The 26,395-nt window shown below is 32.8% G+C and overlaps 4 protein-coding genes across 7 annotated transcripts; all 4 read left to right on the forward strand.

Moving 5' to 3' along the window:
* Positions 1-212: 212 nt before the first annotated feature.
* LOC103491365 (protein sym-1) lies at positions 213-2,590 on the forward strand. 2 transcript variants are annotated; one of them, XM_008451270.3, is made up of 5 exons: positions 213-688; positions 1,037-1,183; positions 1,294-1,426; positions 1,508-1,547; positions 2,063-2,590. In XM_008451270.3, exons 1-5 carry the CDS (start codon positions 407-409, stop codon positions 2,148-2,150), a joined length of 690 nt encoding a protein of 229 aa, XP_008449492.1. In that variant the 5' UTR covers positions 213-406; the 3' UTR covers positions 2,151-2,590. The 2 variants fall into 2 exon arrangements, with proteins under 2 accessions (XP_008449492.1, XP_050941112.1); XM_051085155.1 differs by having other exon boundaries at positions 233-688; positions 1,508-1,575; positions 2,063-2,198.
* A 2,497-nt stretch (positions 2,591-5,087) lies between these two features.
* On the forward strand, positions 5,088-10,443 carry LOC103491364 (tRNase Z TRZ2, chloroplastic). 2 transcript variants are annotated; one of them, XM_008451269.3, is made up of 8 exons: positions 5,088-5,603; positions 6,206-6,368; positions 6,459-6,529; positions 7,108-7,203; positions 7,283-7,396; positions 9,229-9,297; positions 9,537-9,611; positions 10,125-10,443. In XM_008451269.3, the coding sequence occupies exons 1-8, from the start codon at positions 5,235-5,237 to the stop codon at positions 10,209-10,211; spliced, it is 1,044 nt and encodes a 347-aa protein (XP_008449491.1). In that variant the 5' UTR covers positions 5,088-5,234; the 3' UTR covers positions 10,212-10,443. The 2 variants fall into 2 exon arrangements, with proteins under 2 accessions (XP_008449491.1, XP_050941113.1); XM_051085156.1 differs by having other exon boundaries at positions 9,537-10,317.
* Positions 10,444-13,055: 2,612 nt separating this feature from the next.
* LOC103491664 (protein-tyrosine-phosphatase IBR5) lies at positions 13,056-16,418 on the forward strand. 2 transcript variants are annotated; one of them, XM_051085157.1, is made up of 6 exons: positions 13,136-13,310; positions 13,580-13,819; positions 14,649-14,748; positions 15,004-15,061; positions 15,239-15,345; positions 15,793-16,418. In XM_051085157.1, the coding sequence occupies exons 2-6, from the start codon at positions 13,583-13,585 to the stop codon at positions 16,107-16,109; spliced, it is 819 nt and encodes a 272-aa protein (XP_050941114.1). In that variant the 5' UTR covers positions 13,136-13,310; positions 13,580-13,582; the 3' UTR covers positions 16,110-16,418. The 2 variants fall into 2 exon arrangements, with proteins under 2 accessions (XP_050941115.1, XP_050941114.1); XM_051085158.1 differs by having other exon boundaries at positions 13,056-13,819.
* A 7,443-nt stretch (positions 16,419-23,861) lies between these two features.
* LOC103491363 (GDSL esterase/lipase At2g42990-like) lies at positions 23,862-25,800 on the forward strand. The gene is made up of 3 exons (XM_008451268.3): positions 23,862-24,267; positions 24,359-24,848; positions 25,534-25,800. The coding sequence occupies exons 1-3, from the start codon at positions 23,908-23,910 to the stop codon at positions 25,728-25,730; spliced, it is 1,047 nt and encodes a 348-aa protein (XP_008449490.2). The 5' UTR covers positions 23,862-23,907; the 3' UTR covers positions 25,731-25,800.
* Positions 25,801-26,395: the final 595 nt, after the last annotated feature.

Below are 26,395 nucleotides of genomic sequence, written 5' to 3' on the forward strand. Positions count from 1 at the left end.
TAATAAAATCATCTAAATCTAAACGACAACAAAGGTTCTTCCTACTTAGATATAAAGAGATAAATTTAGAATTTAAATTGATATAATTATAAAAAAATTTTAAGAATAAAAAATTGACAAGCTATTTACGGTTCATATGACAAATTTTTTTATATACAAAGATTGAAATTAATCCAAAATTGAATGTTTACGGTATTAACTAAAAATTGATAGCGTAAGATATTTTTGGGGAACCAAATATAGAAGGGGTCACGTTTATCGATTAAAGCTGCGATGGGTTAGCTTAGTACACGAAAAACACATGTGTTGCCGCTGCACAACAAAGCAGCCGGACTCTTCTTCACCTTTGACGGTTAAATAGTTTCCTCTGTCGTCACATATTTGGTAGGCTCTCTCTCTTTCCGGCATGGATGCTTTGAGCGGAGGCAATGGCGGACTCTGGGGCTGGAACTTCCTCCTTCCTCATTCCAAATCTTCTCGTAACAACAAGAGAAGATCATTCGAGCCCAAATCCTCTAATTCCTTGGAAGCGACTGGTGGATCTGGTTTTCGTTTTCCTATAAAGCAGTACGTGACTGCAGGCTGTCTCACTCTCTCCGGCGACACTATTGCTCAGTTCTTTAGCCGATATCGTAAGGGAATCGCTTTGAATTCCACTTCTCTCTCTGATTCTGCCTCTGCCGACAAGGTTAGCTTCCCTCTCTTTGATTCTTCACTTTAATTGATTGTTTTCTTGTAATTTTGAATTTTGAAAATTGTTCTGTATTCGGTAACTTAGGGCATGCTTGTTTCTTTGTTCGTAATTTGTATTGTGCATGTTTGTGGCTGCTCAAGTTTTCTGGGCCATCACTGTCGATTTTACCTGTTTGAACTTGAACGGGCCAATTTTCTTGGACTGAACTGTGGAATTGTAACTGTTGCTATTAAATATATTTGTTTTTCATTCTGTCTACAGTAGATTTTCTTTTTGTTGTGATGCATTTCTGATGTGGTCTTTAACCGTTTTTTTTTTCTTGGATAAAAATTCTTTTTCCAGATGAACATATTTTTAGAACATGATTGGATTCGGTCTTTGCGGATGGCTTCTTATGGATTTCTACTCTATGGTCCTGGATCCTTTGCATGGTACAACTATCTTGATCATGTTTTGCCTAAGAAATCGGTGGAGAATCTTATTCTTAAGGTACAGATGATTGTGAGTTTGGTGTTAGTAATTCTTATCTTAGCGGCTGAAGTTGAGCATGAAGCATATACAAGTTCTATGAAATATTTTCATAATCGTTTTTTCTTCAGGTTATCTTGAACCAAATTGTTCTTGGTCCAGCAGTTATTGGTGTTGTATTTGCATGGAACAGTCTCTGGCTAGGAAAACTCTCCCAGCTTCCTGAAATGTACCGAAAAGATGCTCTTCCTACATTGTCTTATGGTAAAGAAAAACGTCTCTGATTAGGGCCTTTTGTTGCCTAAGAACACAAGTGTAATGTAATCACTTTTATCTCTTTTGCAGGGGTTAGGTTCTGGATTCCTGTCAGCATATTGAATTTTTGGTAATTGTTCTTATTTAGTTACCCCCATGTGGGTTCCCTTCCAATTACTCAATCTACTTTTTCATTATAAAAAATGGCTAACCTTAAAAAAATGGTCGTTTGTTCTTGTATTCTTTCTCATCTTTTGATAGATTTTTTGGATGTTGTTTTGTCTACTGCTTTTTCCGGAACATGGCCTTTACTCAATTACATTGTCCAGAATTTTGTTAATCTAGTTAACCTATAGCAAATGAGTCAAAACAGTAACACGATATCATCTTTTAAAAATCTGTACATATAATAAGACATCACTGATCTACAATGTTTCAAATCTTTGAACCACAAAATTATTCATCTGATCTCTTTCTGATGGGCCCGATGAACCTGGTACATGTTTTTTTCTCACAAAGAGTAAAAACTTGAGGATTTGAGAGTGAGCCGTTCTCTGTTTATAACTCTTGCAACTGCATATTCGTGTTTTGAATTAGGGAGGACATGATCCTGAATTTGACCAAACCATTTGTGACATCTTACAGGGTCGTACCACTCCAAGGTCGGGTGGCATTCATGTCTGTGGCCTCTATATTTTGGAACTTCTATTTGTCTTCAACCATGAGCAAGTGACTCGATCTAGGAAAATTCTTAAGCTCCATGTGCAAGAGCAAGACTGCACTTAGGAGATTTTACAATAAGTTATGCGTTATGCCATTTATTATCTGTAGTTCTATTTATGAACTCAATTCCCAGTTAGCTGTGGTAGATCAGAAACACATTAAATAGCAAATGGAAAATGCTATCATTTCCAACTGCTTTTGCATTTAATGGATTGTGCTTCAGATCTACTAAACAGAATTTTGTTTCCTAAATGTAGACAATAATTGCTTTGCTCTTCCCGAAGAGCATTGCAAATATATCTCCTCTCACCCTTTTTTACCTTCTTCCACCCCCATTGTACCTATCCTCATTCTCTGTAGTGATTGGATATTATTCTGATGTAATATTTTGGCTGTGAAGTTCTCTGTTAGTACTTCAATTGAATGGCATTTTATATCTATCAGCTTCAACGCTAAGGTTTTCTTTTTGTTTTAGAACTAACATCTGACATCCTACTAAAAGTTTTTGATGATTAATTAGAACGGTAATTAGATTCAAAATATTAGCATATATAACAAAATTGGTAAGAAACTACAAATATAACAAAGTCGGTCGAAGTCTATACTATTACTATAGTTTATATTGGTTTATCGTGACCTATTATTATAAAGTATATTGGTCTATCAATGATAGATTATACTAATCTACAAAGTGATAGAAGCTTATCATTGATAGATTTGGATATATTTATCATTTTTTTAAAATATTATTATGTACTTAAATTATTATCTCTAAAATTACTATCCATTGTTCCACATAATGTAAGTTAAGGTGAATCCAATCTATACTATTAAAAAGAAGAATCTTTTCGTATGCACTAAAATGACCAACTTGTAGCAAAATGAAAAAGGAAAAAAAATTCCATTTTGTACTTACTGCTCCAAAATACAATAAAATAACTTTTGTACGATTATACATGCTTACTTTTTTTAATAATTATTTTAAATAATGAAGCTATTGAAAATATTTACAAATATATAAAAATGTTACCATGATAATTTCGAATGGACTAAGTATCGATTTATGATAGATGATAGGAGACTATAAGAGTCTATAAATGTCTAATAGACAATGATATTTTGTAATATAATATTTTAATTCATTTTGCTATATTTAAAATAATAGAAATAGTCCAAAAAAACCTATATTTGTAAAATGTTAATTTGCTGATGCTATGACCACATGAAGTTACAACATTGTCCATTTTTTTCTCCTATTTTCCCTTGCTTCTTTCTCTATTTTTTTCCTCATTTGTGTTTTCTTCTGCTTGGTCGTCGTCTTCTCCTTCTCCGATCTTCTTCTTTTTCTCTGGTGCGAGCAACTTCGTTGGACCAACTACAATGAACTTTGAGCAAGAGAGACCGAGACTAAGAGTAAGAGAGAGTGAAGGATGATCGAGACTAATTGAAAAAAAGCTAGAGCAATCGAGATCGAGTGGGCATGGTGATTTGTGAATGAGAAAAAGAAGAGAAAGAGCAAAAGAGACGAGCATGTGAGCGACACCAAGATTATTTTCTGCATGTGTATTTTTACAACAGCAAAGGGTCATTCACATTTGTTTAGAAAATCGGGTCGTTTGACATAACCTAATAGACTCTTGAAACAATCCTATTTTTCTTTTAATTTTATTTAAAATTAAATCTAAAAAAATGATTTTATAATACAGAACTATTGAAAATATTTACCAGATATATAAAAATTTCATATCATCAACTAATCTCCCTAAATTACATTTGTAAAGAGTCATTCTGCAGCCAAAGGCCTTCTACACAAATCATTTCCATATTATGCTGATCTGTCCTATGTTTTTGGCAAAGATCGGGCAACGGGAGCACGTTCAGAGATCTTTGCTGATGTAGGATCTAATGTGCCGAACATGTTTAATGACAGTGTTTCCCTTGGTGATTCACATGATGAAGACATCCCGATGATGTATAGCCAAGGAGTGCATATGTCACCAGATGAGATGTTTGGAATACGTGCAAGTCAAGCAAGTGAGAGAAGAAATTGTTCAAGTGGAAGTAAGAGGAAACGAGGTAGCGAACGTTATGAAACGGTAGAGGTGATCAGGAGTGTAATGGAATTTGGAAATTAGCAATTAAAGGCAATTGCAGATTGGCAAAAGAGAAACGTGCAATGGAGGTCGAAATGTGTGCTGAAGTGCAAGATATCCCTGAACTACGAAGCCAAGATAGGGCAAAGCTTATGCAAATCCTATTGCGTAGTGTGGAGGCCATTGAGGGATTCTTGTCGATTCCAACAGAACTTAAATTGGAGTATTGCAATATTCTCTTGCAAAATAATGTTTGACCAAATTAACTATTTTATGACTTTGTATTTTATGAACTCACAATCTTGGTATGTATTGATCTAAGTTTTAATTACAAATGTTATGGAACTTTATATATTTATATTTCACTAACAACATATTGTAGAGGAATTTAATTTTGTAGGATTAATCTCTTTTGAAATTTGTTGACGATTTGTAGGGATGTATCTGCAACATAATTTCAAACAATCACCTAAACAAATGAAAAAAAATACATTATGAAGATTATAGATAAATTTATTAAACGAACTACATAATTAACAAGATTGAATAAAATAATTTTGGAAAAAAATGTGTATTGCAAAAAAGAGTAGTGAAAAAACACTTTTGATATTTCCCTGATTATAATAATCTACATTCAAACACAGATTTAAATAACATACACTATAATAATCTGTACTCAAACACAGATTATAATAATCCACGTACTATAATAACTCAGTCCATGCCCCAAATAGACCCTTAATCTCTACAAAATTTGGATTGATTTGGCTATTTTTGAGAATTTTAACAAAATCACAAGGTTTTATTTATTTATTTATTTATTATTTGTTTATTTTTTAACCCATCTTCCCAAGTATGTGCAGTCACATATCCACATCTTCTACTCTTTGTGTTTTCCTTTCCTCTCGGAGACCAAGTAAACCTCCCCTAAACCCCATTTCTTCTTCCTCCAATTCCTTTCACATTCTTATGTTATTAATTCCCTTCTAACCCATTCCAAGATGCAAATTTCTATCCCCATTTCGCCTCTCAGACCTCCTCAAGTTTTCCCATTTCATCAACCTGTTTTACACACACCCAAACCTCAGGGAGTTGCTCTCCATAGTCATCTGAATCCTGTAAATTCCTTCAGAGATTCCGGTCTTTTATCTACAATCGGCGTCGAAGAAGAGTACCGGAGAGCACGGTCACAGGTTAATCGAAAAGGGGTCGATTTAGAAGGGTATTCCGTCGAGGGAATCTCAGTTGGTGGGCAAGAAACTTGTGTTATCATTCCGGAATTCAAGTGTGCATTTGATATTGGGAGGTGCCCATCTCGAGCAATTCAGCAAAACTTTGTATTTATCACTCACGCCCACCTTGATCACATTGTAAGCTTCCTTAGTGAACTAGTGAACCTTATCCCGCTTCTATTATCTTTGATGTAACTTCACTAAAGGTTTTCTTAAGTTACTACTCACTATGCAGTATGCACTAATTTCTACACAGTTAAGAATGTGCTATTTGCAATCTCTTACATTAAGCTTAGTTGAAATCTCTTACACTAATTTCTTAACTTAATATTCACTATGGGAACTAAGAATCAGATGTCTTCAAGAATTATGAACTCGTTCTTTATCCAATAACCAAAACTATCTTTACTGATGCTTTTTCGGGGGTTTTTTTTTTTTTTTTTCTTTTTCAAATTAATTAATTTATTTTTAATTTAAATTTTATGAAAACAACAACTTTCATTTAGAAATAATGAAAGAATACAAGGGCATACTAAAAAATAAAAAAACCAGCCCCACAAAACCACCCCATTAAAAGACAGACCTACTAACTAACATTGGTTTCTGGTTAAAGTTCTTAAATTCATTGGATTACTGAATTAGCTCATCGACCCATTTTACATACAATTTATGTTAATGATTGTGACTAATCAGCTTCAATTTATGTTAGTGATGGTGATTTTCAACTTGTTCTGGTTCAGGGTGGGCTACCAATGTATGTAGCTAGTCGTGGTTTATATAGTTTAAGTCCTCCTACAGTATTTTTGCCTGCTTGTATTAAAGAAGATGTGGAAAAACTACTTGAGATTCACAGGACCATGGGCCAGGTGGAGTTGGACGTTGATTTGGTTGCACTAGATGTGGGTAGGTTTCTTATTTTAGCTTAGTTGTTCCTTATTTTGACTGAAGTGTGCATTTTATGACGTGAAAGTGATGATGCGTAATTGAATCCAGGAGAAACATATGAAATGCGTAATAATCTTGTCTGCAGAGCATTTGAAACTCAGCATGTGATACCAAGCCAGGTATGACCTCCCTATCTCTCTTTCTTACTAGAGGAGAAAGAGTTTCTTTGAAATATTCGACATTCAAGGATGTTCTATTTTCATATTATGCCATATTATCCGTTTTATACATGTAGATGGGGGACCTTAGAGATTCTAGAGAAACTCAGGAATTGAGGTCTATTCAATTTCTCATTTCAGGGAAGGAAAATAGATTATAGGGTTCTTGTAGTGAACGGGTTCTTCATGTATGGGAAGTAATTATTAAATGGCGAAATAGTTTGAGGAATCATATTTCTTATAGCTGATTGTGATTGCCATCTTTAGAAAAAATACTTGGGTTGCAAATCCTATTGCATGAATATTTTTGGCATTAAAATTGTAGTGAGGACCGTGTTTGCATTACCATATTCATTTGACCCAAGAGGTTGCTGTCTTTTGGTTGAGGTCAATATGTGAGTAGTGATCGATGACCAACTTTTAGGATCGTACATTTTGTCTGGTTACAACAATTAGCTGGGTTCTGGTTTGACAATGACGTTTAATTTTTCGATGTTCAAATATCTCTCACGTAATTGTGACTAGTTAATTTTATGCAGGGTTATGTCATTTATTCAGTTAGAAAGAAATTGAAGAAGCAATACATGCATCTAAAGGGGAAACAGATCGAGAAGCTAAAGAAATCTGGAGTTGAGGCATGTATTGCACCAACAGTTATACCTATTTAGTCTTTCTATATTTGGCACTGGTTTGATTTTGAAAATTTTGTTTTAGATTACAGACACCATATTGTCTCCGGAGGTGGCCTTCACAGGTGATACAACATCAGATTTTATGCTTGATCCCCGTAATGCTGATGCATTGAGGGCAAAAGTTCTTATAACTGAGGTACAGACTGTGGACTCGGGTTCAGCTTGTTTGCAATCTCTAAATTATCTTCAGTCCTCCATAGTAATTTCCGATAAGAAAATGACTTGTTCAAGCAATTGCTATGCGTGTGAAATGTTTGCTCTGCTTTTGCCATTTTTTTTTTCAAGATATATTTGGGGATTCCCATCATGATCTGACTATTTGTTACAACAACATGATAGTAACCCTATAGTAAGGAGATTGTGATTGTATTAAAAACTCGAAGAAAACAAGAAAATTTTTACAAGATTATCTGAAGTAATTTAAGGAACCTTAACCTAGATGCACACCGTTCTCAAAGCAAACCGAAGCCCAAAATAATCATTACCCAACTTCCCTAGCGACCTTCTTTTTCTATGTGGAACCAGTGCCCTATGTACAGATACCATCCCTCAATGATGATAGCACCTTTTGCTGCTATAAGTCTTACTGTTACTTACCTGAAAATGTACTTTGTTCTCAAGGATGGTTTAAGCCATGGGCTAAATAATTCTTTTCTTTTTCCTTTTTCCTCATCTTCTGCCACAAAGGAGGGATATCTCAACAGCCTGCCTTTTTCAATGCCCACGGTCACTTGGGAACCCTTCTCTTTGCCGTACTATTTCACGCTTAGACTGCCCAAGTGTGCTAATCAACCCCTCTGCTGCTGATAATAAGCCTCATTTCACCTCATTTCAATGCCCACGGTCACTTGGGAACCCTTCTCTTTGCCGTACTATTTCACGCTTAGACTGCCCAAGTGTGCTAATCAACCCCTCTGCTGCTGATAATAAGCCTCATTTCACCTCAAAAAAATCTTGGAAACATGCACAGAATTTGTGACTCCTGGCTTGGCTCTCAAAAGTTTTGCGACAACTTTGCTGTTGGGTTCCTCTCTCCAACCTTGCTTTTGCCAAATTACCTACCAACTGTTGGCATCCATGTTGTGTGTCTCAACTGTTTCCATCCACTTTGACCCTCATCCTTCAATTGATTTCATTACAAAGTAGTTAGTTGGCTATCTGGCTTGCAAGACTAGTCCTCAAACATTTTTGTTTGTTAGATATGGATAGGAAAAACCCCTCCATCTGTTTGACTTACTCTAGGAGCAAATTACATGGTCTAAGCAATTGACTAGCTATGTGTTATGAGTTTGTCATGAGTTAAAACTAAAGGATGTCATGGCCATGTGTGTGAAATGGAATGCTTTTTTGTAATCATTAGTATTAAAGATAGAAAGGGCAGGAGGGAAAATTAGCTAGTTGCTCAGTTTGGTACTGAGTGTTATGGGCCTTCAAAAGTATATGAACTATTCTCTTCCTCAATCAATTTAATAGGCATATCGCAAAGATATCTATATCATTGTTCTACCTTTTCGAAGTATCACATTGAATTCCTTTTCATAGCTCATAGTTGGAAAGGAATTAGATGTTTTTTTTATTGATTATCCAATATTTTGAAATTTGAATAACTTAAAATTTGAACCGTATCATGCTTCAGTATACTCCCCCATGGCCAGAAATGTTTTTTCTGTAACCAGTTTGGCAGAAAAGATTGCAAATTGTATTGGGAAGTTTCATAACAAGAATACTTCAAATTGCACAGTCAATGATTCCCAGCAAACTTAACGACCCGCCCACCCAGTAAAAGGAAAAAAACAATGACTATAAGTCCTATCACAATTATTAATTGGCTTCAAATGGTCACGAAGGATAATTCACGTCTAAAAAGAAAAAGAAGGCAAGACACTGACATAGGTTTTATCTTCTTTATCTTATTATTATTTTTATTATTTTAAAAAAACCTTCCTGATATTTATCCTCTTTAAACAGGCAACTTTTCTGGATGAAGCTGTTAGCATAGAACATGCACGGCAACATGGTCATACTCACATATTTGAGGTATTTTAAGCATTGCTTTTATGTGATGAATTGTCCCTTTTTGTTGGTTACACTATTGACCATTTATTGTCATTTATAAAATATGTTTTCGTTTTATGATGAGGAAAATAAATCCTTCCCAACTTTTGTTCTAATTTTCCATTCAATGGATCATCTTAGTTTTGTTCAAGTATGTTCGTCCTATGGTTGAATCATCTATCATGGATACAATAATTGACTTTGATGTTGCAAAATTGCAGATCATTGAAAATGCACAGTGGATTCGAAATAAGGCTATTCTTCTAACTCATTTTTCATCTCGATACCATATAGAGGTGAAACTTATTTTAATGAAGTTTATTTTGTGTTGCATTCTCATGAATCATGATGATAAGTCTCTAACGTGCATTAGTTCACTTCACGACTGTGGACTTCGTACTGGATTTATTGTATGCACTCGCTATCAGGCATGCCCACGCTCAATCTTATATGCTTGTTTGATTGATTAGCTGGATAGTCAGTTTCCTCTCTCAAAATAAAACACAATTGAAATCTACCATTTTAGCTTTCAAGAGGTCATAGTTGGAACCTAAAAAGAACATTCATATACACGCATGTGAGATGGTGACATGCTTTTTTCTAGAAAAGTAGGACACCACATTTGGGGACACGTTGATTTTTTTTAAATATATATGTATGTGTATAGTTTGACATATTATCAGATTCTAATACTTTTTAAAAGTATTCAAGATTATCCGACATTGCTTTTAATCTTTGAGCTGAGTCCTAATAGTATTATTGTCATATGTCAGCAAATCACAGACGAGTAAATGTTTTTTGCATTGCAGGACATCCGTAAAGCAGTATCAAAGCTGCAGGCGAACGTGACGGCAAAAGTGGTTCCTCTCACTGAAGGATTCAAGTCAATGTATTAGTATAGGATATGGATCGATGGTTACAAAGTGTAATTATTTAGCATCAAAACAGAGAAACAGGAACATAGGTAATTATTTCTCTGTAAATTTATTGTTGGTTTCTTTAGCATTAGGCCCTTAGCAACAACTTTACTTTTCCTTATTAATAGCCAAAGTGACACATGTCTAAAGTTATAATGCATATAGAGATGGAAGCTGGAATCATAAAAGTCCAAAATTCGGGTTTAAGTTATTCATGTTGGTCAGTTTGGTTGCATATGAGGTGAGGTGCAAAATTTTATTGACTGATTGGATCTGAGTAGACCTGTCCATTTCTGTCAGTTCATTTTTGGTCGATTTTGTTGGTTACGATCAATCAGTTCATATAGAGGTGGAAGCCTGAACCAAAAAAGTCCACAATTCGGCTCAGGTGGTTTAAGCTTATACACGATGGTTAGTTTGGTTTCATATAAGGTAAGTTACAAAATTTTACTTGACTGAAATAGGATCTGAATAGACTTTTTCCATTTCCGTCAGTTCAGTTTTGGTTGGTTTTGTGGTTATGATCAGTTTTTTTCATGCAACAGTGACCTCGGCGTCAGTTTTTTCTTAAACAATAGGCTGAGTTTAGCCAGAAACTGAACCAAAAGACCAACTTACGATCTTGATAGTTCGTAATAGAATAGTCATCATTACTTTCTTCCCCTGGACCTTTGTGTTCTGTGTCTAGTTGAACTTTTACTATCACCAGAATGAATTATCCAGTTAGGAGGTGAAAACCCGAAATGGGATCAAATGGACGAAAGAGACAATTTAAGGACTAAAACAAAGACCAGACAAGGCAGCTGAAGTTCCTGCCTTAGTAGTACACTGATGGAGTTAGCCCGGACCTCTCTTCCTTTACTTTTCCATATAACCTTAAAGCACCTCCAAACCACAACACATGCATATTAATGTACCTACAAGACAAGACAGCCAAGTACACACCGTCCCACTCTCTATAGTCCATCCTCATCTAAATTAAGATATCTTTCTTTGCTGTCGGGTCCTCAAGTGAAAGGAATAAATTGCTTGGGACAATCGTGCATGAACCTTTCACTTTGTTCTCGACGTGGTTTGCTATCGCCCGTTGTACCAGAGATGAAGGAGAGTTTCGTTTTTGGCCTTTGTGGTCTTAACATTTTAGCTAGCATCCATCATTCTAGTTGAGAGACATCACTGTCACAAGAATGAGTTTACTTTCTTCGTTTTTACGAGGTTGTATTGTTTCTATCAATACCATTTGATTTGCACCGATGATTTTAATATGCAACATTCTACATATGTCGAGATTCATGAATTAGCATTGATATAACAGCAAAAAGTCAAATTTATAACGCATGGTAATATCCCACTCGTAAAGCTAGCCAGGTTGAGCACAAGAAAAATGTTAAGGCAATAGCTTTGGCTTTATTTACAGTTTGATTGATGCAAACGCTTCCTGAACCTCAACCACAACTTTTCTTTTGATGGAGATCACTTCTCCTTTTATCAGCATTATGTTGTAAAAGAAGACTGTAAAACTATTCCATGACTGTTTTTTAAGTAGTAAAAACAAAAACACCCGAGTGAAAGCATATTCTATAATCACCTATAATTAATATATTTTAAATGTTATTTTCACATCGTAATCAGTTAACCATTAATAAAATCTTTTAAAACGATCTTAGAACATGATAAAAAGTGATATTAATCAGATAAAACTAAAGAATCCCTCGATTTTACATAAATGAAACAGTGAAGGTATGGAAGAACAATCAGCCAATGCGTATAAATTACGTTTGAGGAAAAAGTGAACAGAAGAATTCTTTGCCATTGGATATGTGTGGGTCCCAGAGACGTGGGACGACATGATTGGTTCTTTATTGCTCATAAGTTGGATAAACCTCTCAGCTATGCTAACAAAAATATGATTTCTTTTTAGTTTTCTTTCCTTTTTTTTTTCTTTTCCTTTTTGGATGGATGTAATCTTTAATATTTGGCAAAATATTTCTTTTGTCCATCATGATATGGCAAATTACATTTTAGTCCCTAGAATTTAGAAACAATATATACCCATCTTTCAATTTTTTAAATTAACTTGTTTTGTTCTGTCATGTCTAACTAAATCAAAATAGAACTATAAAAGTATCCATTTTGAAATTTTAGACAATAAACTTTGAATTTATAATGACAAGTGATGCATTTACTTTTCTAGAGTAATAGTTGGCAATAATAGATATTTGTAGCATGAAATAGCTTTTCCTTTAGTATCAATATGAAATAAATTGGTGTATGATAGATCTTCACTTGAATATAATAACTAGATTGGCACATCCCTAAAAGTTACAAATTAATTTATTATTTTGTAAAGATTATATATCCTTTCAATTTATAGTATTTGTTAGATACGAGTGAACGCAATAAAGATACATTTTAGTATTATTTTCTTCTTTTAATATCTATGAATGTTCCTTATATGCAGCTAGACTAATTTTACATGTAAGAAACTCATGACATATTAAGTCTTATTTTGTAACTAGTAACATAGATTGAACTTAAAATCATTAAATTTTTTGACAATGTACGACCTTATCTACCGCTAGTTAATTCAACCGACAACGGTTAGATGAGTTACATCATGAAAATTCTAGAATCCGAACCATAACAGTTGATATCGGAATCTATTGAAGTTTTTTTTTGGAAGTAATAATCAGATTTCTAAAAGGGGTTAAGTTTATATTTGGAAATCAATGTTAAGAATTATTAATTTTAGATCAGAACAAGATTAGGGAAAATCAATTGTTATTAGAGTTACGAATCTTATGAAGCAGTGAAAAACTAGAAGAAGAAGAAAAGAAAAGTTAGTTTTTTTTTTTTTTTTTTTTTTTGCTTTCTTATGGAGTAAATCACATGTCCAACCCAACGCATCTGGGGAATCTTGAAGAAACCCTGCGTTATGTGATGTCATCTGTCTGTATCTTGCGATTTCATATATATAATAGCTGTTGATCCATTTGCGTTTTTGTTGTCAGAAGCAGAGCTCAGGCACCCAATTTCAAATACTCTACCTCACGCAATCTAATTCAAAGAAGCTTCGTGGTAACGCCCTTCTGCATCTGCTCCCTGCAGAAGCGCTTTTGTTTGTTTTTCCTTTTCTTCTTCTAACAACCCATCTTTTTGAATCCCCTTAATTTTGTCTCTATCTTGATGGGAATTGATATGGATTTTGGGTTTATTCCCTCCTTGTTTAGTCCGATTCTGATTGTATTCTAATTTGGGGGCTTTCTGTTTCACCGTCCGTAGTGTTTCTTGTTTTGGTGATTTAGAAGGTTTTTCTCATCTGGGTCAGAGCTAATTCGTGGTTTTAGGCTATGAGGAAGAGGGAAAGAGAGAACCCTTGTGGGGTTTGTGGCCATTATCACAAATATGAAGAAGGGGAAGTTTGTGGGATTTGTGGTCATCGTGTTCCTGCTACATCGGAGAAAACTTCTTTGCAAGTTAGTGCTTTTCCTTCCGAGATCTTGCCGGAGTTTCTTTATTTGGGAAGCTATGATAACGCTTCACGCTCAGAACTTTTGAAGACTCAAGGAATCTCCCGCGTTCTTAACGTACGTTTTCATTTCTATCATTCTCTTTGTCATTAGATTCTATTCTCTCCCTTTTTTAATCAATTACATACATTTAATTTGCTACTAGTGCTTGCCTTTTTATTTTTCTCCCCTAGGTAATGGATTTAAGCCTTTTTAGATTGTTCTGTTATCTGAATGTTTTGTATCTATTCCATTTCAACTCTGATATGTCTTTTATTAAGAGAACTCTGTGTGGTTTGAGAGTAATTTGGGAGTGACAATCGATTGATTAGATTGCTTGTTATGGTTCTTGCCCATTTGGATCTTAATGGGGCAGTTGACCATTGAGTTTAAAAATTTGGTAGTCCTGCTGTCTGTGTAGTGGGTTATGTTTCTCTGTTTCAGCTTCATGGTTTGGTTATCTTGTTTCTTGTTTCGTTTGGAATGAAACAGTTCCTGTCAAAAATTGCTTGATGCGTACCTTTTTTGGATTGGGGTCGTGATCGTTTGCATTGGATAAACAACAGTGCCATGACTTACTTTTATGTACATGCCAATATGTTGAAATATAGTGTTGCTCACCTTTAGAAACCTGTGAGTCAAATGGAGGGGTTGAGTTATTTTTCTAATCTATTATGTATAATCTATATTGAATGCAATGATATCAAGTTGTTAGCTTTCGTAGATATAAAAATAAGTTTTATTGGGTTGATGGTTATACTAAAAAGCAGTTTCATTGTAGAATACATATCATGGTTATCTCTCTCGGATGTTGTAGAAGTCATGCATCATCACTTGCCTCTAAAATGTCTTGGGTGATCTGAAAATAAATGACTGACATTTGGTTTTCTCCACACTATTTTTGCAGACTGTGCCTGCTTGCCAAAATCTCTACAAGAACTCCTTCACATATCACTGTCTCCAATATGATAAGACTTTACCTTTTGATGACGCGGTTGAATTTCTAGGTGGCCTTTCTTTATATTCTCCCAAATGAACTATATTTGCTAATTCATTTATTAAGTTAGTCCATGTGTTGCAACATTCTTCATTCAAATGTGACTTTAATAAGCAATGCAGATTAGTCTTTCCCTGGGTTGTTACTTCAATGCAATATAAGATTACACTGAACAAATGACTTTTGGTTAAGAACGTGTCATTAGCTTTCTATCATTCACTTATTCCAAAAGTCTAACTTTCCTGATATTGCTTGTGATTTTCAGAGCAATGTGAAAGAGACAAGGCTCGGGTTCTGGTGCACTGCATGTCAGGAAAAAATAGGTTTGAATTAGTTGTATTTGACTATTTGTTATCCTTTCCCATATGCTTAAATAAAGCTGGAACTGTGCAATTATGTATTCCCAGTCGACTTGGGATCAAAAAAAAAAAATGGTCATATGACAGAAGTTTAGATTTGTTTAACCATCCTCTCTAATAGGTTACACTTATTTATTGCAGGTCTCCAGCTATTGTTATAGCATTCTTGATGAAATGTAAAGGTTGGAGACTTGCTCAGGGTTATCAATGGGTGAAAGAACGGAGGCCGTCTGTTGAGTTAACTGAATGTAAGTATATCACACATTATCCTGAATTTTCTGTCTTCTTTTCAAATACGAAAATTTTCTGCCATTCAATTCTCCCTAAATTTGTGAATAATTCAGTCTAATGCCCGTTCCTTGGTTTACAAGGTGCCATAAGACATGTCTTTACCCCCCTACTACTAAGTTGCTAACCATGAAGGTGCTCATATGTTAATCTGTTTTTTACCAAATGGATTGGAAGAAACGAATTGTAATCCATTTCTTCAGTTCTGTTCCTCACATAGGCTTCAACTACATCTGCTTGCTCTCTAATGGAGTACTATGAACTATCCATGTTCTGATTGTTTCCCTTTTCCTTCAGTTTTGTTCAATCGTTTTTTTTCTTTTTCTTTCGTTTTCAATGTTTTCTATTCTTTTTTGGGAACGTTTCCGCAAATAATCTAGACTAACATTTTTGGTCTGTGAAAATAGCTATTTATCAACAGCTGCAAGCGTATGAGCAGAAGGTTTTTGGATTACCAGAAAACTCCCTCCCAACCCTGCAAATCTTCCCTCCTGTTGGTCCGCCTTCGTTTGGCTTTGGCTTCCCAAAGACTGGCGACCCAGTTCCTATAACTCCATTCAACACCATTGGTGCAACATCAATCTTCTCCCGCCCGACCATAGATGTACCTTCCCACGAGTTTACATTTGGTGCTGGCCAAACTCAAAACAGTTTCTCTTCAAATCCCTTTGGCGCCAATCCACGAAACTCAACCAGCAGCAACATCCAAATGGACAGTGCATAAAACTCTCAAGTCAGTCATCTTAATAGTTTTTGCAAGATCCCATCCATAGTTCTTTTTTTTTTCTTCACTTGCAAACAAGTTTGTCAGTTGTGATGAGTCTTCCTGAATTTGAGGGGTGAAAAAAAGTGGCAAACTTTGGGTTTGTATGATGAATGGGTGTGGTTTTCTTTTTCTTCTTCTTTTTTTTTTTTTTATATAACATTACTCTTTGGGTTTGTTGTACCTCAAATGCAGTGAGATATTGTTGACTCATCACTAATCTTATACAATGTCATAAATATCAGCAGATATCTCTACTCTTTCTTTCTCTCTCCAAGTCTTTTAGCCTTTTAGTTTAGATGAATGTTATGTGGTTGTCTTTTGTGGTATGATGGGTTTGTTTTAGAATTTGCTTTATCAGAATGTCCAAACAATACTTTCTTTTTTGCAACTTGAAGTTCTGTTCTGTTCTCTGTTATGCTTTCTCAGAATGCTCAGCCTATTACTATTACTACTGCTTCTTCTTTCACTTCCCCTTCACGTGTCCTCTAAAGCTTTTCCCACGCTTTCTTCAATTTTGTTGTCATCTTTGGACTCTTCTTTTTCTGTCCTTTTACTTTTGGTTTCTGTTTCTTTTTGCCTATTTATGTTTATTTTACTTTTCGTACTTTTAACCTCGTTTATTTTCATTATTATTCATTTTTAAGGGACCTAAACGAACAAAACCGGATAGTATAAAGACTAAAATAAACCATATACAACAAATTTAATTTCTAATACCATTGTATAACTAAAGTTTCCACTTTTATCTGAGGTTTCAAAAGTCTGTTGCAGGAGAGAATCTTTTCTGTCTTTTTTAGTATGGTGAAATGATTCAGTCGTATTTTTTTCTTTTCATGAAGTTAAGATGTACTTCATATGGTAATTTCATTTTTCATTTTCAAAGATTTCGTTAAAAAAATAAATTATCATCTATTCGTTTAAAAGCTATGTAAGTAGTTAAAGTAAAATCTTATTTACGTTATTTTAGTGTGTTTGGTAGTGATTTTGACAAAATATGGTATTTGACAACCTAAAGAAAGTGATTTTAGAAAAATAAGAAATGTATCACCTCTCTCGTATTGATTAATTGGGAATCACACCTAGTTTTTCAAAAACTCAATATATCCTTTTTAGTAATTTGATAGTTTTAAAATCACTTTTATATCAAACATAATTATTGAAAATCAATTTTAAAAGTTTGTTACCAAGCATTAATTTGTTTGTTTAGAAATCAATTTTAAAAAATCGATCTTTTCTATTTTTTTGTTTTCTAAAATCATTTCTCAAACTACCACTCTCTAACTCAATGTCTATTTTGGTTTATATATTATTTTTATGGAGTTTGGTCCATTTTCCTTTTTATACTTTCAAAATTTTCTTTGTATTCTTCATTCAATTTTTGTTCATCTTACAATACATACATACATACATATATATATATATATATATATATATTTCAAACGAACAAAAAGGGAAAGAAACAATTTTGTGGCTTTAGAGCATAAAGAAGAAAAAAATAGAAATAGAAAACATTAACGTAAGTTGGGATAATATTATTGTGATATTGAGCACTAATATTGAGTAGAAGATTAAAATATGAAATGACGTTAAATTCACTTTCCATATGGAAAATCTTGAAAATGACTACATCAATAATGTAGTTGTCAATTCCTATAATCTTTGTAACAAATTTTCATGTTGACTTTATTGATGGATCAATTGAACCATCATTATTATGCAACAAATAAATCACACTATATCTTATCATTATTAAATCAAATTAAATTAAACCACTATCAATCTTATTTTCTTGGTCTCTCAATATTTTGGAAGATAACAAATCAAAAATATTCATATTTAGGTAAATTAGTCGCTTCATATTGGATTAAACATGTCATTTTTTTTATGTTTAATCCCTCAAAGACAACGATCGATATTTTAACCATATACTTGTTTAAAATTTACCATTTCTATTTGCATTAAGATGTGATTTTTACATTATTTTACAAATTAATTATTATATTGATGTTGAGGAAAATGTTAAAAAGAAAGATTAAATAACAAAAAGAACTAAACCAATTAAAACATCTAAAAACATCTATTATTTATATTATATTATATTTAGATAGATATCATTATTTGAAAGACTATATATATATATATATTATCATTTCAAAAGAAGAAAAGAAAAAACAAAAACAAAGACTATATATTAATGATCATGTAAATAATTAATCACAAGGAACCCCAAACAATTCGATCATATTAAAGTTCCAAACTTTCTACCAATCAAAAGAGAAGAAAAAGAAAACCATACATAGGATTGATTTTAAAAACAAAATGTCATGAAATAATTAATAAAGATTAAAAAAAAAATGTAGAGAGAGAGAGAGAGAGAGAGAGAGAGAGGTAATTAATTAAAAATGGAACCAAAATCATCAATGCCCCAAGACGATTACATTATTGGAAAGCTGTTGATCAGGTGAAATGGTACCAAGTTCTAAACCGTCGGCCTGATCTTCGGCGTCCGGTGAAACCGACACCGAAAGTTTTCCCACTACTTTATACCTGTCGTCAAATTCGTCATCGTCGTCGTCGTCATTCTCGTTGTAGTTAACGGAGCTGATACGGCCGAGGTGCTGGCAGTGGTCCCCTCTGTCGGAGTATCCACCTGGGCAGAACGGCTCCACCGCGTGCCCCACCGCGTGGATCCCGAAGTGGTCGGAATCGGCGTCGGCGACTTTGGAAACCAAGATGGCGATGACGCAAACAAATGAAAGCACTTTAGAAATTCCCATTTTGGTCAAACCAATCAATATGATCACTATATGTTTTTCTTTTGTCTTTTTTTTTTGTTTTACTTTATTTTAGAAAGAAAAAAAAAAGGGTTAATATTGTTCTTATATAATTGTTTTTAAGATGGGGATTTCAAATGGGAGATGTCAATTGAATTGGAAATTTATAACCATATTCTTTTTTCTTCTTAATTCTAATTTATGTGTTTATTTACTATTATGGGTGACTTATTTATTTTATGAGAGGAAGAGCTATTCTTTAGGCTTCAAAATCGAGTTTTTTTAACTCATTTTAAGATAGATTTTGTTTCCTACCATTAATATCATGCCTATAATTTGAAGTTTTCTTAAGTTTGAGAATAACACATTCTAAAAATATCTCAATTTTATGCAACTAAAATAAAAATCATAATTCTAAGTTAAAAATCACATAAAAAAATTTTAGATTTCAAAATCAGAATATTCTTTTAAAACATACCAAAACGATAAATAGTCAAATATAAAAAAGCGTTTTGCTATTAACATTGATTGATCCACTGCTGTAGATTTTTTCTTTTTTTTTTTTTAAATACTTAAATCTTAAAATCATTTGGGGATTTATTTATTGTTTTTCTTCCTAGGTTCATATACTTCACTTAAAAGTATACACTTTTATTCATTTATTTATTTTAGACAAATAAGTGTCAAATACTTAACCAAAAAGAAAAAAAAAAGAAAGGGAAGGTTGGGTGGAAAAAGATGGAAAATAGAGTAGCAATATGGTATTAACCATTTCTATTTATTTATTGTTTAAATTTTAGGGTATTTTGAAAGTTCTGAAAGTTTGGGTGTATTTTTAAATAAAAATTTAACGTTCTCCGTCCAAAACTAATGATATTTTTTAACTCATTTTGAAAGTTTAAGAACATTTTTTTATATCAAGATGTAAAGTTTATGGACATTTTTTTTTATAATCCAACAAGAGAGAGAGAAACAATTGGTATTAAAATTTGGATAAGTTTGAGGACTAAATTTTTAATTTTGAAAGTTTAAGGGTATAATTGCAACTACCATCATACTTTAGAGGTGGTTTTTCCGATTTGTCCAAAATATAAAAGTATTCTTCTAAAAAGCATAAAGTTGTTTATCATTTTAATTTTTTTTTTAAATTTTCTGATAATTTTACAAAAGTGTCCATAAACATCGACATTTTACCATGATAACTTCAATATATAACATTTTCTTAAAACTGAGATATTGACATTTTCGTAGACACCGGACATTTTAGAATCCGACTTGAAATTATACAAATTATTTCGCTAAAACCAAAATGATGGAAGAAAAACTTGGAGTAGTCAAGGAGACACAGCTCAAGAGGAGCACCTATGGAAAGAGTTAAAAGAGCTTAATGGGATCCATGAGATAAGCTCAAAAGGAGTAAGCTCACAAAAGTTCAAGAGAGAATTCAAGAAAAGCTAAGAGGATCCCAAAAAAGAGCTTAAGAGTATCTTAGAGAAGCCTATAGGAGAGAGCCTCCCTAGGAGGAGCTCACATAGAAAGAGGATGATTCACTAGAGAGGGCCCAAGTCTTCTACGAGGAGCTCCTAGGAGAAGAACCCATAAAAGAGAGCCTAAGCTTTCTAATTAAGAGTGTAAACGGGTTGGATTGGGTTGGGTTGAGAAACATTCCATAACTCGAATTAAGGTTGGTTGGGTTGTATTCCATAACCCAATCCATATTTTCAGGTTATTCTTACACCTCTACTTTTAATAGAAGCTCATAGGAGGATGACTGACATAGGAGAGAGCCTATCCTCTCCTAAAAGAAGCTTATTGAAGGAGAGTGGTCCACAAGGGGAGAGCGTAACCACCTAAGAGGAACTCGTTGGAGAAAGAGAACCCATAAAGAAAAGCATAACCTCCTAAAAGGAGCTCATAAGAGGTGGAGAATTACCCATAATAGACAATACCCTTAGAGCAAATGCTTAGAGAGCTTAGAGACACACATTAGAAGATCTCTAAGTGATTGAATATGGAATCGTTCATATTCTGAATGGTTGAGGGCCATAAATGAAGCGTTCAGGGCATTTACAGATTTGTGTAACCACCCATTAATTATCAACTTAACAATTCTAGAAGATTAAAAGAGGCAATTGTGAGCAAGAGTGTTAGTTAAAAAATACCATTCTATATAAGCGCCCAAAGTCATTGGTGGTAGGTATGCTTGAATATTCTACTATTTTATTTATTGTCTAGTTGCTTCGAAACACAATACTGACTTGAGTGTCAAAGTATTTGTGGCTACACACCACACCCATGCAAATTGTATGGTTGATCCATTTTTTTGGAATCAACAAACAAAGTAAACAATAAATTAAATTAATTGTTAAAAAAACTCAATCCAAAGTGAAATATTTCTGTTTGTATTAAATACTAATCTTAAAACGTATGATTATGATTTTAATATAAATTGAGTTTATACATACTAATTGTAAAATTGATTTCATCGATAAATTTTAATAGTAATTGCTGATGTCAAATTTTGACTAAATCAAATTTGTATTTTAGGAAAAGAGAGCTCACCTAACCAGCAAGGAAAAACTTAGACACTGATGTGGTGTAAGCCACGACCACTCCGATGCTTAAGTCAAAAGATTAAATGTAGAAGAAAGTATTTGATACTAGATGAAGAACTTACCTCTTTTTCGCACCCTCCTTTGCTGCTAATCTTGTTTATAGCTTTCATCTTGTTTCCTAATCCTTGTTGATTTACGAGTTACGTTCTTGATTGGGCTACATATTTCTTCCAAGACGAAGCTAATCAACCCAATACTCTTACTAGGTAATCCCTTCTTGCCTCGCCTATACCGAGCTCTCGGCTTCTTCGAGCCTTGAATTAGATTCAATCTCGGACCCAACTTCATCCCGTTCATTTAATCTTTTGTTATCTATTATGACTCTTTTAATCCTGATTCCTTGAATATCCAACCTCATCGCTAATAACGTAACACTCCTTTTTCAATCGTAATAATAACCAACCACATTGGTCTTGGATTAATTAATCAATAAATAAAAGTTAAACTCAATTAACCAAAAAAAAAAAAAAAAAGAAAAAATCGTACTGAAAATCAATGGGATAAACCTAATTATGCTGCAAATTTATTTGGTGACGCTACCAAGTAATAAATACCAAACCAAACATTATTTTCATTACCCAACTAAACATAAATATTTACAATTATTGTTTTTCATCATTAATCAAATTCCTAAAGTATGTAGTCCTAGCCTACTTGCTGGCTCATCTTCATTAATTCTGACCCATAACATTATAATATTGCTCTTATTTTATGTGAGTATATTATATGCATATCTTAAATTATACAATTGTATGTATGTATATATATATATATACACACACAGTAATTTGTGTGTAAAAGATGCTTCTTTTAGTTTTATACTTTTATGAATATAATAATTTGATTTTTTAACATTAATTTAGTTTGTAATAATTTAATTCCATTACTAATTTCAATCTCATTTCCTAGAACTTATAAATTATTACAAACTAAATATTAAATTTAAGGACTAAAAAATATTTTTTTATCCAAATAAATAACATTCTATAATTATTTTGTTTTGAAAATACAAATATTAATTTTAACGCAACATATGCGATATGTGGTGTTTAATTAACTATATCTAAGTTTATAAGTAAACATTATTGAAGATTTGCAACGTTATTTTTCTCGTATAATAAATAATGATACAAAATCTCATAGATCAAATGGTATATTTTTCATTCCTTTTCATAAAGATTGTTTTTTCCTTAATGATATCTACTCCAATTCCAACTTCTTCACCAAATATAAGGACCAAACACTTTTTATGTGTATTGATATCTTTGGATATATGTCTTTCTTAAATGTGATCTTTAGGGACCCTTCGGATATTGGGAGTAGTTTTTTTTTTTTAATAAGAACGTTTCAATATAATTATTGACTTTGTTTGATAATAATAATAATAATAATAATAATAATAATAATAATAATAATAATAATAATAATAAATGATGATGATGCTATTTATGATGCAGTATTTTTCCTAAGGCCAATTAAATTGTATGTGTGCTAATTAAACTAAGATTGTTTGTTAGACCAAAAACTTGGATTATGTGAAAATTAAAACATTGTTCAAGCAATTTAAGTTGAGGTTCTCCATAAAATAATTAACTAAAATATGTAACACCATTTCTCCAAAAAGTGACACCACAACATAAACCTACCAATTTAAAAATTAAACTCTTTTGGGTTTTTTTAGTTCAATAATATATCCATCTCTAAATGATTATTGAATATGAATTCAGAGTATTTCTTTCTGTCATTTAATAATGAAAGTGTGTCTCCCATATTGTGGTGGTCTATACTGGCATGGCCCAAATAATTTTTTATCATCTAATTGTTGCATAATTGGTAAGATGAAATAACTACACCTGTGGTTTGAATACCTTTTCTTTTAAGTGCTTCCAAAGAGATTTTTTCATAGATAAAAATCAAACCCTCTTTTGATGCGTTCCCCACCTTACTGATGTATCTTTGTATACATTATAACTTCTCCAAATAGATATACAAGTGTTTGGGTATTAAGAGAGTTAACATCTATACTTAAACCATTCTTAACTATTCTGATTCTTAGTAGAGTTTTTATATTAATTTTGGACGCCATCCACCTGGGTGGCAGTCATAACTGAAAACCCACCAAAATTAACTATATGTAATATATTATTGTTGGCATTTTGCATGTAGATTTTGTTGGACCAACGACCCTCTCCATCAAAATCCTCATTAAATTTCCCACCAAACCACAACCTCTCCCTCTTTTCTCTAAATTTATATCAAAATTTAACCCTCGAATTCATCACCTTCTATCACTCTCCATATATATTATAAATATCTTCCATTTTCTTTCCCAAAGAACACTTTTTTTTCCCTCATAATATACTTAATATGTCTCGTTTATTATTATTGTTGTTGTTGTTGTTGTTTACAATTTTCACATTGACATCCGCTAAAATTCCAGCTGTTATTGTGTTTGGAGATTCATCTGTGGATTCAGGAAACAACAATGTGATTAAAACATTGTTGAAAAGTAATTTTAGGCCTTATGGACGTGACTTTCTCACCGGACAACCCACCGGAAGATTCTCTAACGGCAAAGTACCGCCGGATTTTATTTCTGAAGCTTTTGGTTTGAAACCAACCGTTCCTGCTTACTTAGATCCAGCTTTTACTATTGCTGATTTCGCCACCGGAGTTTGCTTCGCCTCAGCTGGTACTGGCTTCGATAACTCCACCTCCGACGTCCTAGTAAGTTTTTTCTACCAACAATATGATAAAATTCCACTTCTTGTCCTTTTCTATATTAAAATTCATTGTTATCTTTCTTTTAATTTTTCAGAATGTGATACCACTGTGGAAAGAAGTGGAGCTTTTCAAAGAGTATCAAAGAAAACTAAGAGGATATCTTGGGAATGAGAAGGCAAATGAAGTAATAAAGGAAGCATTATATTTAGTAAGTTTAGGAACAAATGATTTCTTAGAGAATTACTACACATTTCCTCATAGAAGACTTCAATTTAGCATCCAACAATTTGAAGATTTCCTATTGGATTTGGCAAGAAATTTCATCAAACAACTTTACCATGATGGAGCCAGAAAATTTTCTTTCACAGGACTTCCTCCAATGGGTTGTTTGCCACTTGAAAGAGCAACAAATGTTATGTCCAACTTTGATTGTGTTGATAAATACAATCTTGTGGCTTTGGAATTCAACAACAAATTGGAAGCTTTTGTTTCAGATTTGAATACTCAACTCCCTGGCCTCACCATGATTTTTTCAAATCCTTATCCCATCTTTTATCAAATCATCACCAACCCATACTTATTTGGTAACAAATCTCATAACCCTCTTTTTTTCTTTTTTTAAATCTATTATTATTATATTTATCATATAAATTTTCTGCTCATACCCGAATTCATAATGATCTAGATTTGGCCCTAGAAAACTTTGATATTAATTTCTGTCATAGACAAGACATGGACATGTTGCCATTTTAGAGTATAGGGTTGTTATTGTAGGTCGAATTATGAATATATCATGCTTTGTCCGCTTCTTAATAATATGTGTACTAGTACTATTGTTTCAAGTCAAACAAGCTAGTAATTTAAAACTTTTTACGTGTTTCTTGATTAAGGATTTGCAACTAGACTTTTGAACTTCTAAAAATTTCATAACTACGGTTATGTGAAGAAGTTAGTTTGGTATAATTAGAAGAATAGAAAGCAGAACTTATATAACAGGAAAAAAGTTAGGTGATACTCATTCAATCACTTCAACTGATCTGGCAGCCAAATTTAGTGATTCATTTATGCTTCTTCGCTTGTGGCATTTGGTAGGCACAATCTTTAAGACACAGCCAAACCCTTCTTTCTTTTCTTTCTCTCTTTAACCATTTATGTCAAATTTAATTTATAATATTGCATACCCTAGCTAGGCTGCTAGCTAAGGGCACTACTGCACTGATCAGTTTCTAATATATATTAATTTGTTTGAAATTATGTGGGTTTAATTAGGGTATGAAGAGGCTGGAAAGGCATGCTGTGGAACAGGTACATTTGAGATGAGCTATTTGTGCAATGATCAAGAGAATTCATTTACATGTCCAGATGCAAATAAGTATGTGTTTTGGGATGCCTTTCATCCTACTCAAAAAACCAACCAAATTATTGTCAACCATTTGCTTCCATCTCTTCTTTCCACTTTTAATTAATTCATATCATTCTCTCTTCTTTTTCAATGATTCATTTATAAAAATTAACAATATTAATTCTATTTTTCAATTATTAATTCCAAAATATATATATATATATATATATATATATATATATATATATATATATATATATATATATATATATATATATATATATATATATATTTTATTTCTCATTCTTTTCATTTTCATTATCATCTACCCTATCTATTATCTATCTCTTTCATTCTTCTCATTCCTTCATTAATATTTTGTTTTCATTTAATTCCTCTTGTTTTTATATGATTGTGAAATGTTTGATACCTAAAACACCTTACTCAACTAACATCAATACGTTGAGGATCGAAAAATTCGTGATTGAAATTCTTTATCTATTTGTATTAGGAAATAACTTTAAAAAAAAGTGTAAAATGTTCTATTTCGTTGCTTATAAATTCATTTGATTACCATAACAAATATTTAGGTTTAATCTATAGATAATTCTTAATTTTAGTATATGAATAAGCAACCATTACCATTTCATCTTATATGTGGTTTATTTTTATTGATATGTAGTGCTATATACCAATTTGAAAAGGCAATTATTTAGGATTTATTTTTACATTCGCCAATGGCACAATTCATGAATTTAGTTAATAATAATCGAACACTGTTTACAAGAG

The sequence above is a fragment of the Cucumis melo genome, chromosome 5, assembly GCF_025177605.1.
Source record: "Cucumis melo cultivar AY chromosome 5, USDA_Cmelo_AY_1.0, whole genome shotgun sequence".
Classification (NCBI taxonomy): Eukaryota; Viridiplantae; Streptophyta; class Magnoliopsida; order Cucurbitales; family Cucurbitaceae; genus Cucumis; species Cucumis melo.

What these genes read in the sequence shown, in the direction of transcription:
- LOC103491365 (XM_008451270.3), top strand. Translation starts at nt 407, where the DNA reads ATGGATGCTTTGAGCGGAGGCAATGGCGGACTCTGGGGCTGGAACTTC. An exon ending in ATTCTGCCTCTGCCGACAAG is followed by an intron (nt 689 to 1,036) that starts GTTAGCTTCCCT and finishes TTCTTTTTCCAG; the next exon opens with ATGAACATATTTTTAGAACA. An exon ending in GTCAGCATATTGAATTTTTG is followed by an intron (nt 1,548 to 2,062) that starts GTAATTGTTCTT and finishes GACATCTTACAG; the next exon opens with GGTCGTACCACTCCAAGGTC.
- LOC103491364 (XM_051085156.1), top strand. Translation starts at nt 5,235, where the DNA reads ATGCAAATTTCTATCCCCATTTCGCCTCTCAGACCTCCTCAAGTTTTC. An exon ending in ACGCCCACCTTGATCACATT is followed by an intron (nt 5,604 to 6,205) that starts GTAAGCTTCCTT and finishes GTTCTGGTTCAG; the next exon opens with GGTGGGCTACCAATGTATGT. An exon ending in TAAAGAAATCTGGAGTTGAG is followed by an intron (nt 7,204 to 7,282) that starts GCATGTATTGCA and finishes ATTTTGTTTTAG; the next exon opens with ATTACAGACACCATATTGTC.
- LOC103491664 (XM_051085158.1), top strand. Translation starts at nt 13,583, where the DNA reads ATGAGGAAGAGGGAAAGAGAGAACCCTTGTGGGGTTTGTGGCCATTAT. An exon ending in TGACGCGGTTGAATTTCTAG is followed by an intron (nt 14,749 to 15,003) that starts GTGGCCTTTCTT and finishes TGTGATTTTCAG; the next exon opens with AGCAATGTGAAAGAGACAAG. An exon ending in TGCATGTCAGGAAAAAATAG is followed by an intron (nt 15,062 to 15,238) that starts GTTTGAATTAGT and finishes TATTTATTGCAG; the next exon opens with GTCTCCAGCTATTGTTATAG.
- LOC103491363 (XM_008451268.3), top strand. Translation starts at nt 23,908, where the DNA reads ATGTCTCGTTTATTATTATTGTTGTTGTTGTTGTTGTTTACAATTTTC. An exon ending in ACTCCACCTCCGACGTCCTA is followed by an intron (nt 24,268 to 24,358) that starts GTAAGTTTTTTC and finishes TTAATTTTTCAG; the next exon opens with AATGTGATACCACTGTGGAA. An exon ending in CACCAACCCATACTTATTTG is followed by an intron (nt 24,849 to 25,533) that starts GTAACAAATCTC and finishes GGGTTTAATTAG; the next exon opens with GGTATGAAGAGGCTGGAAAG.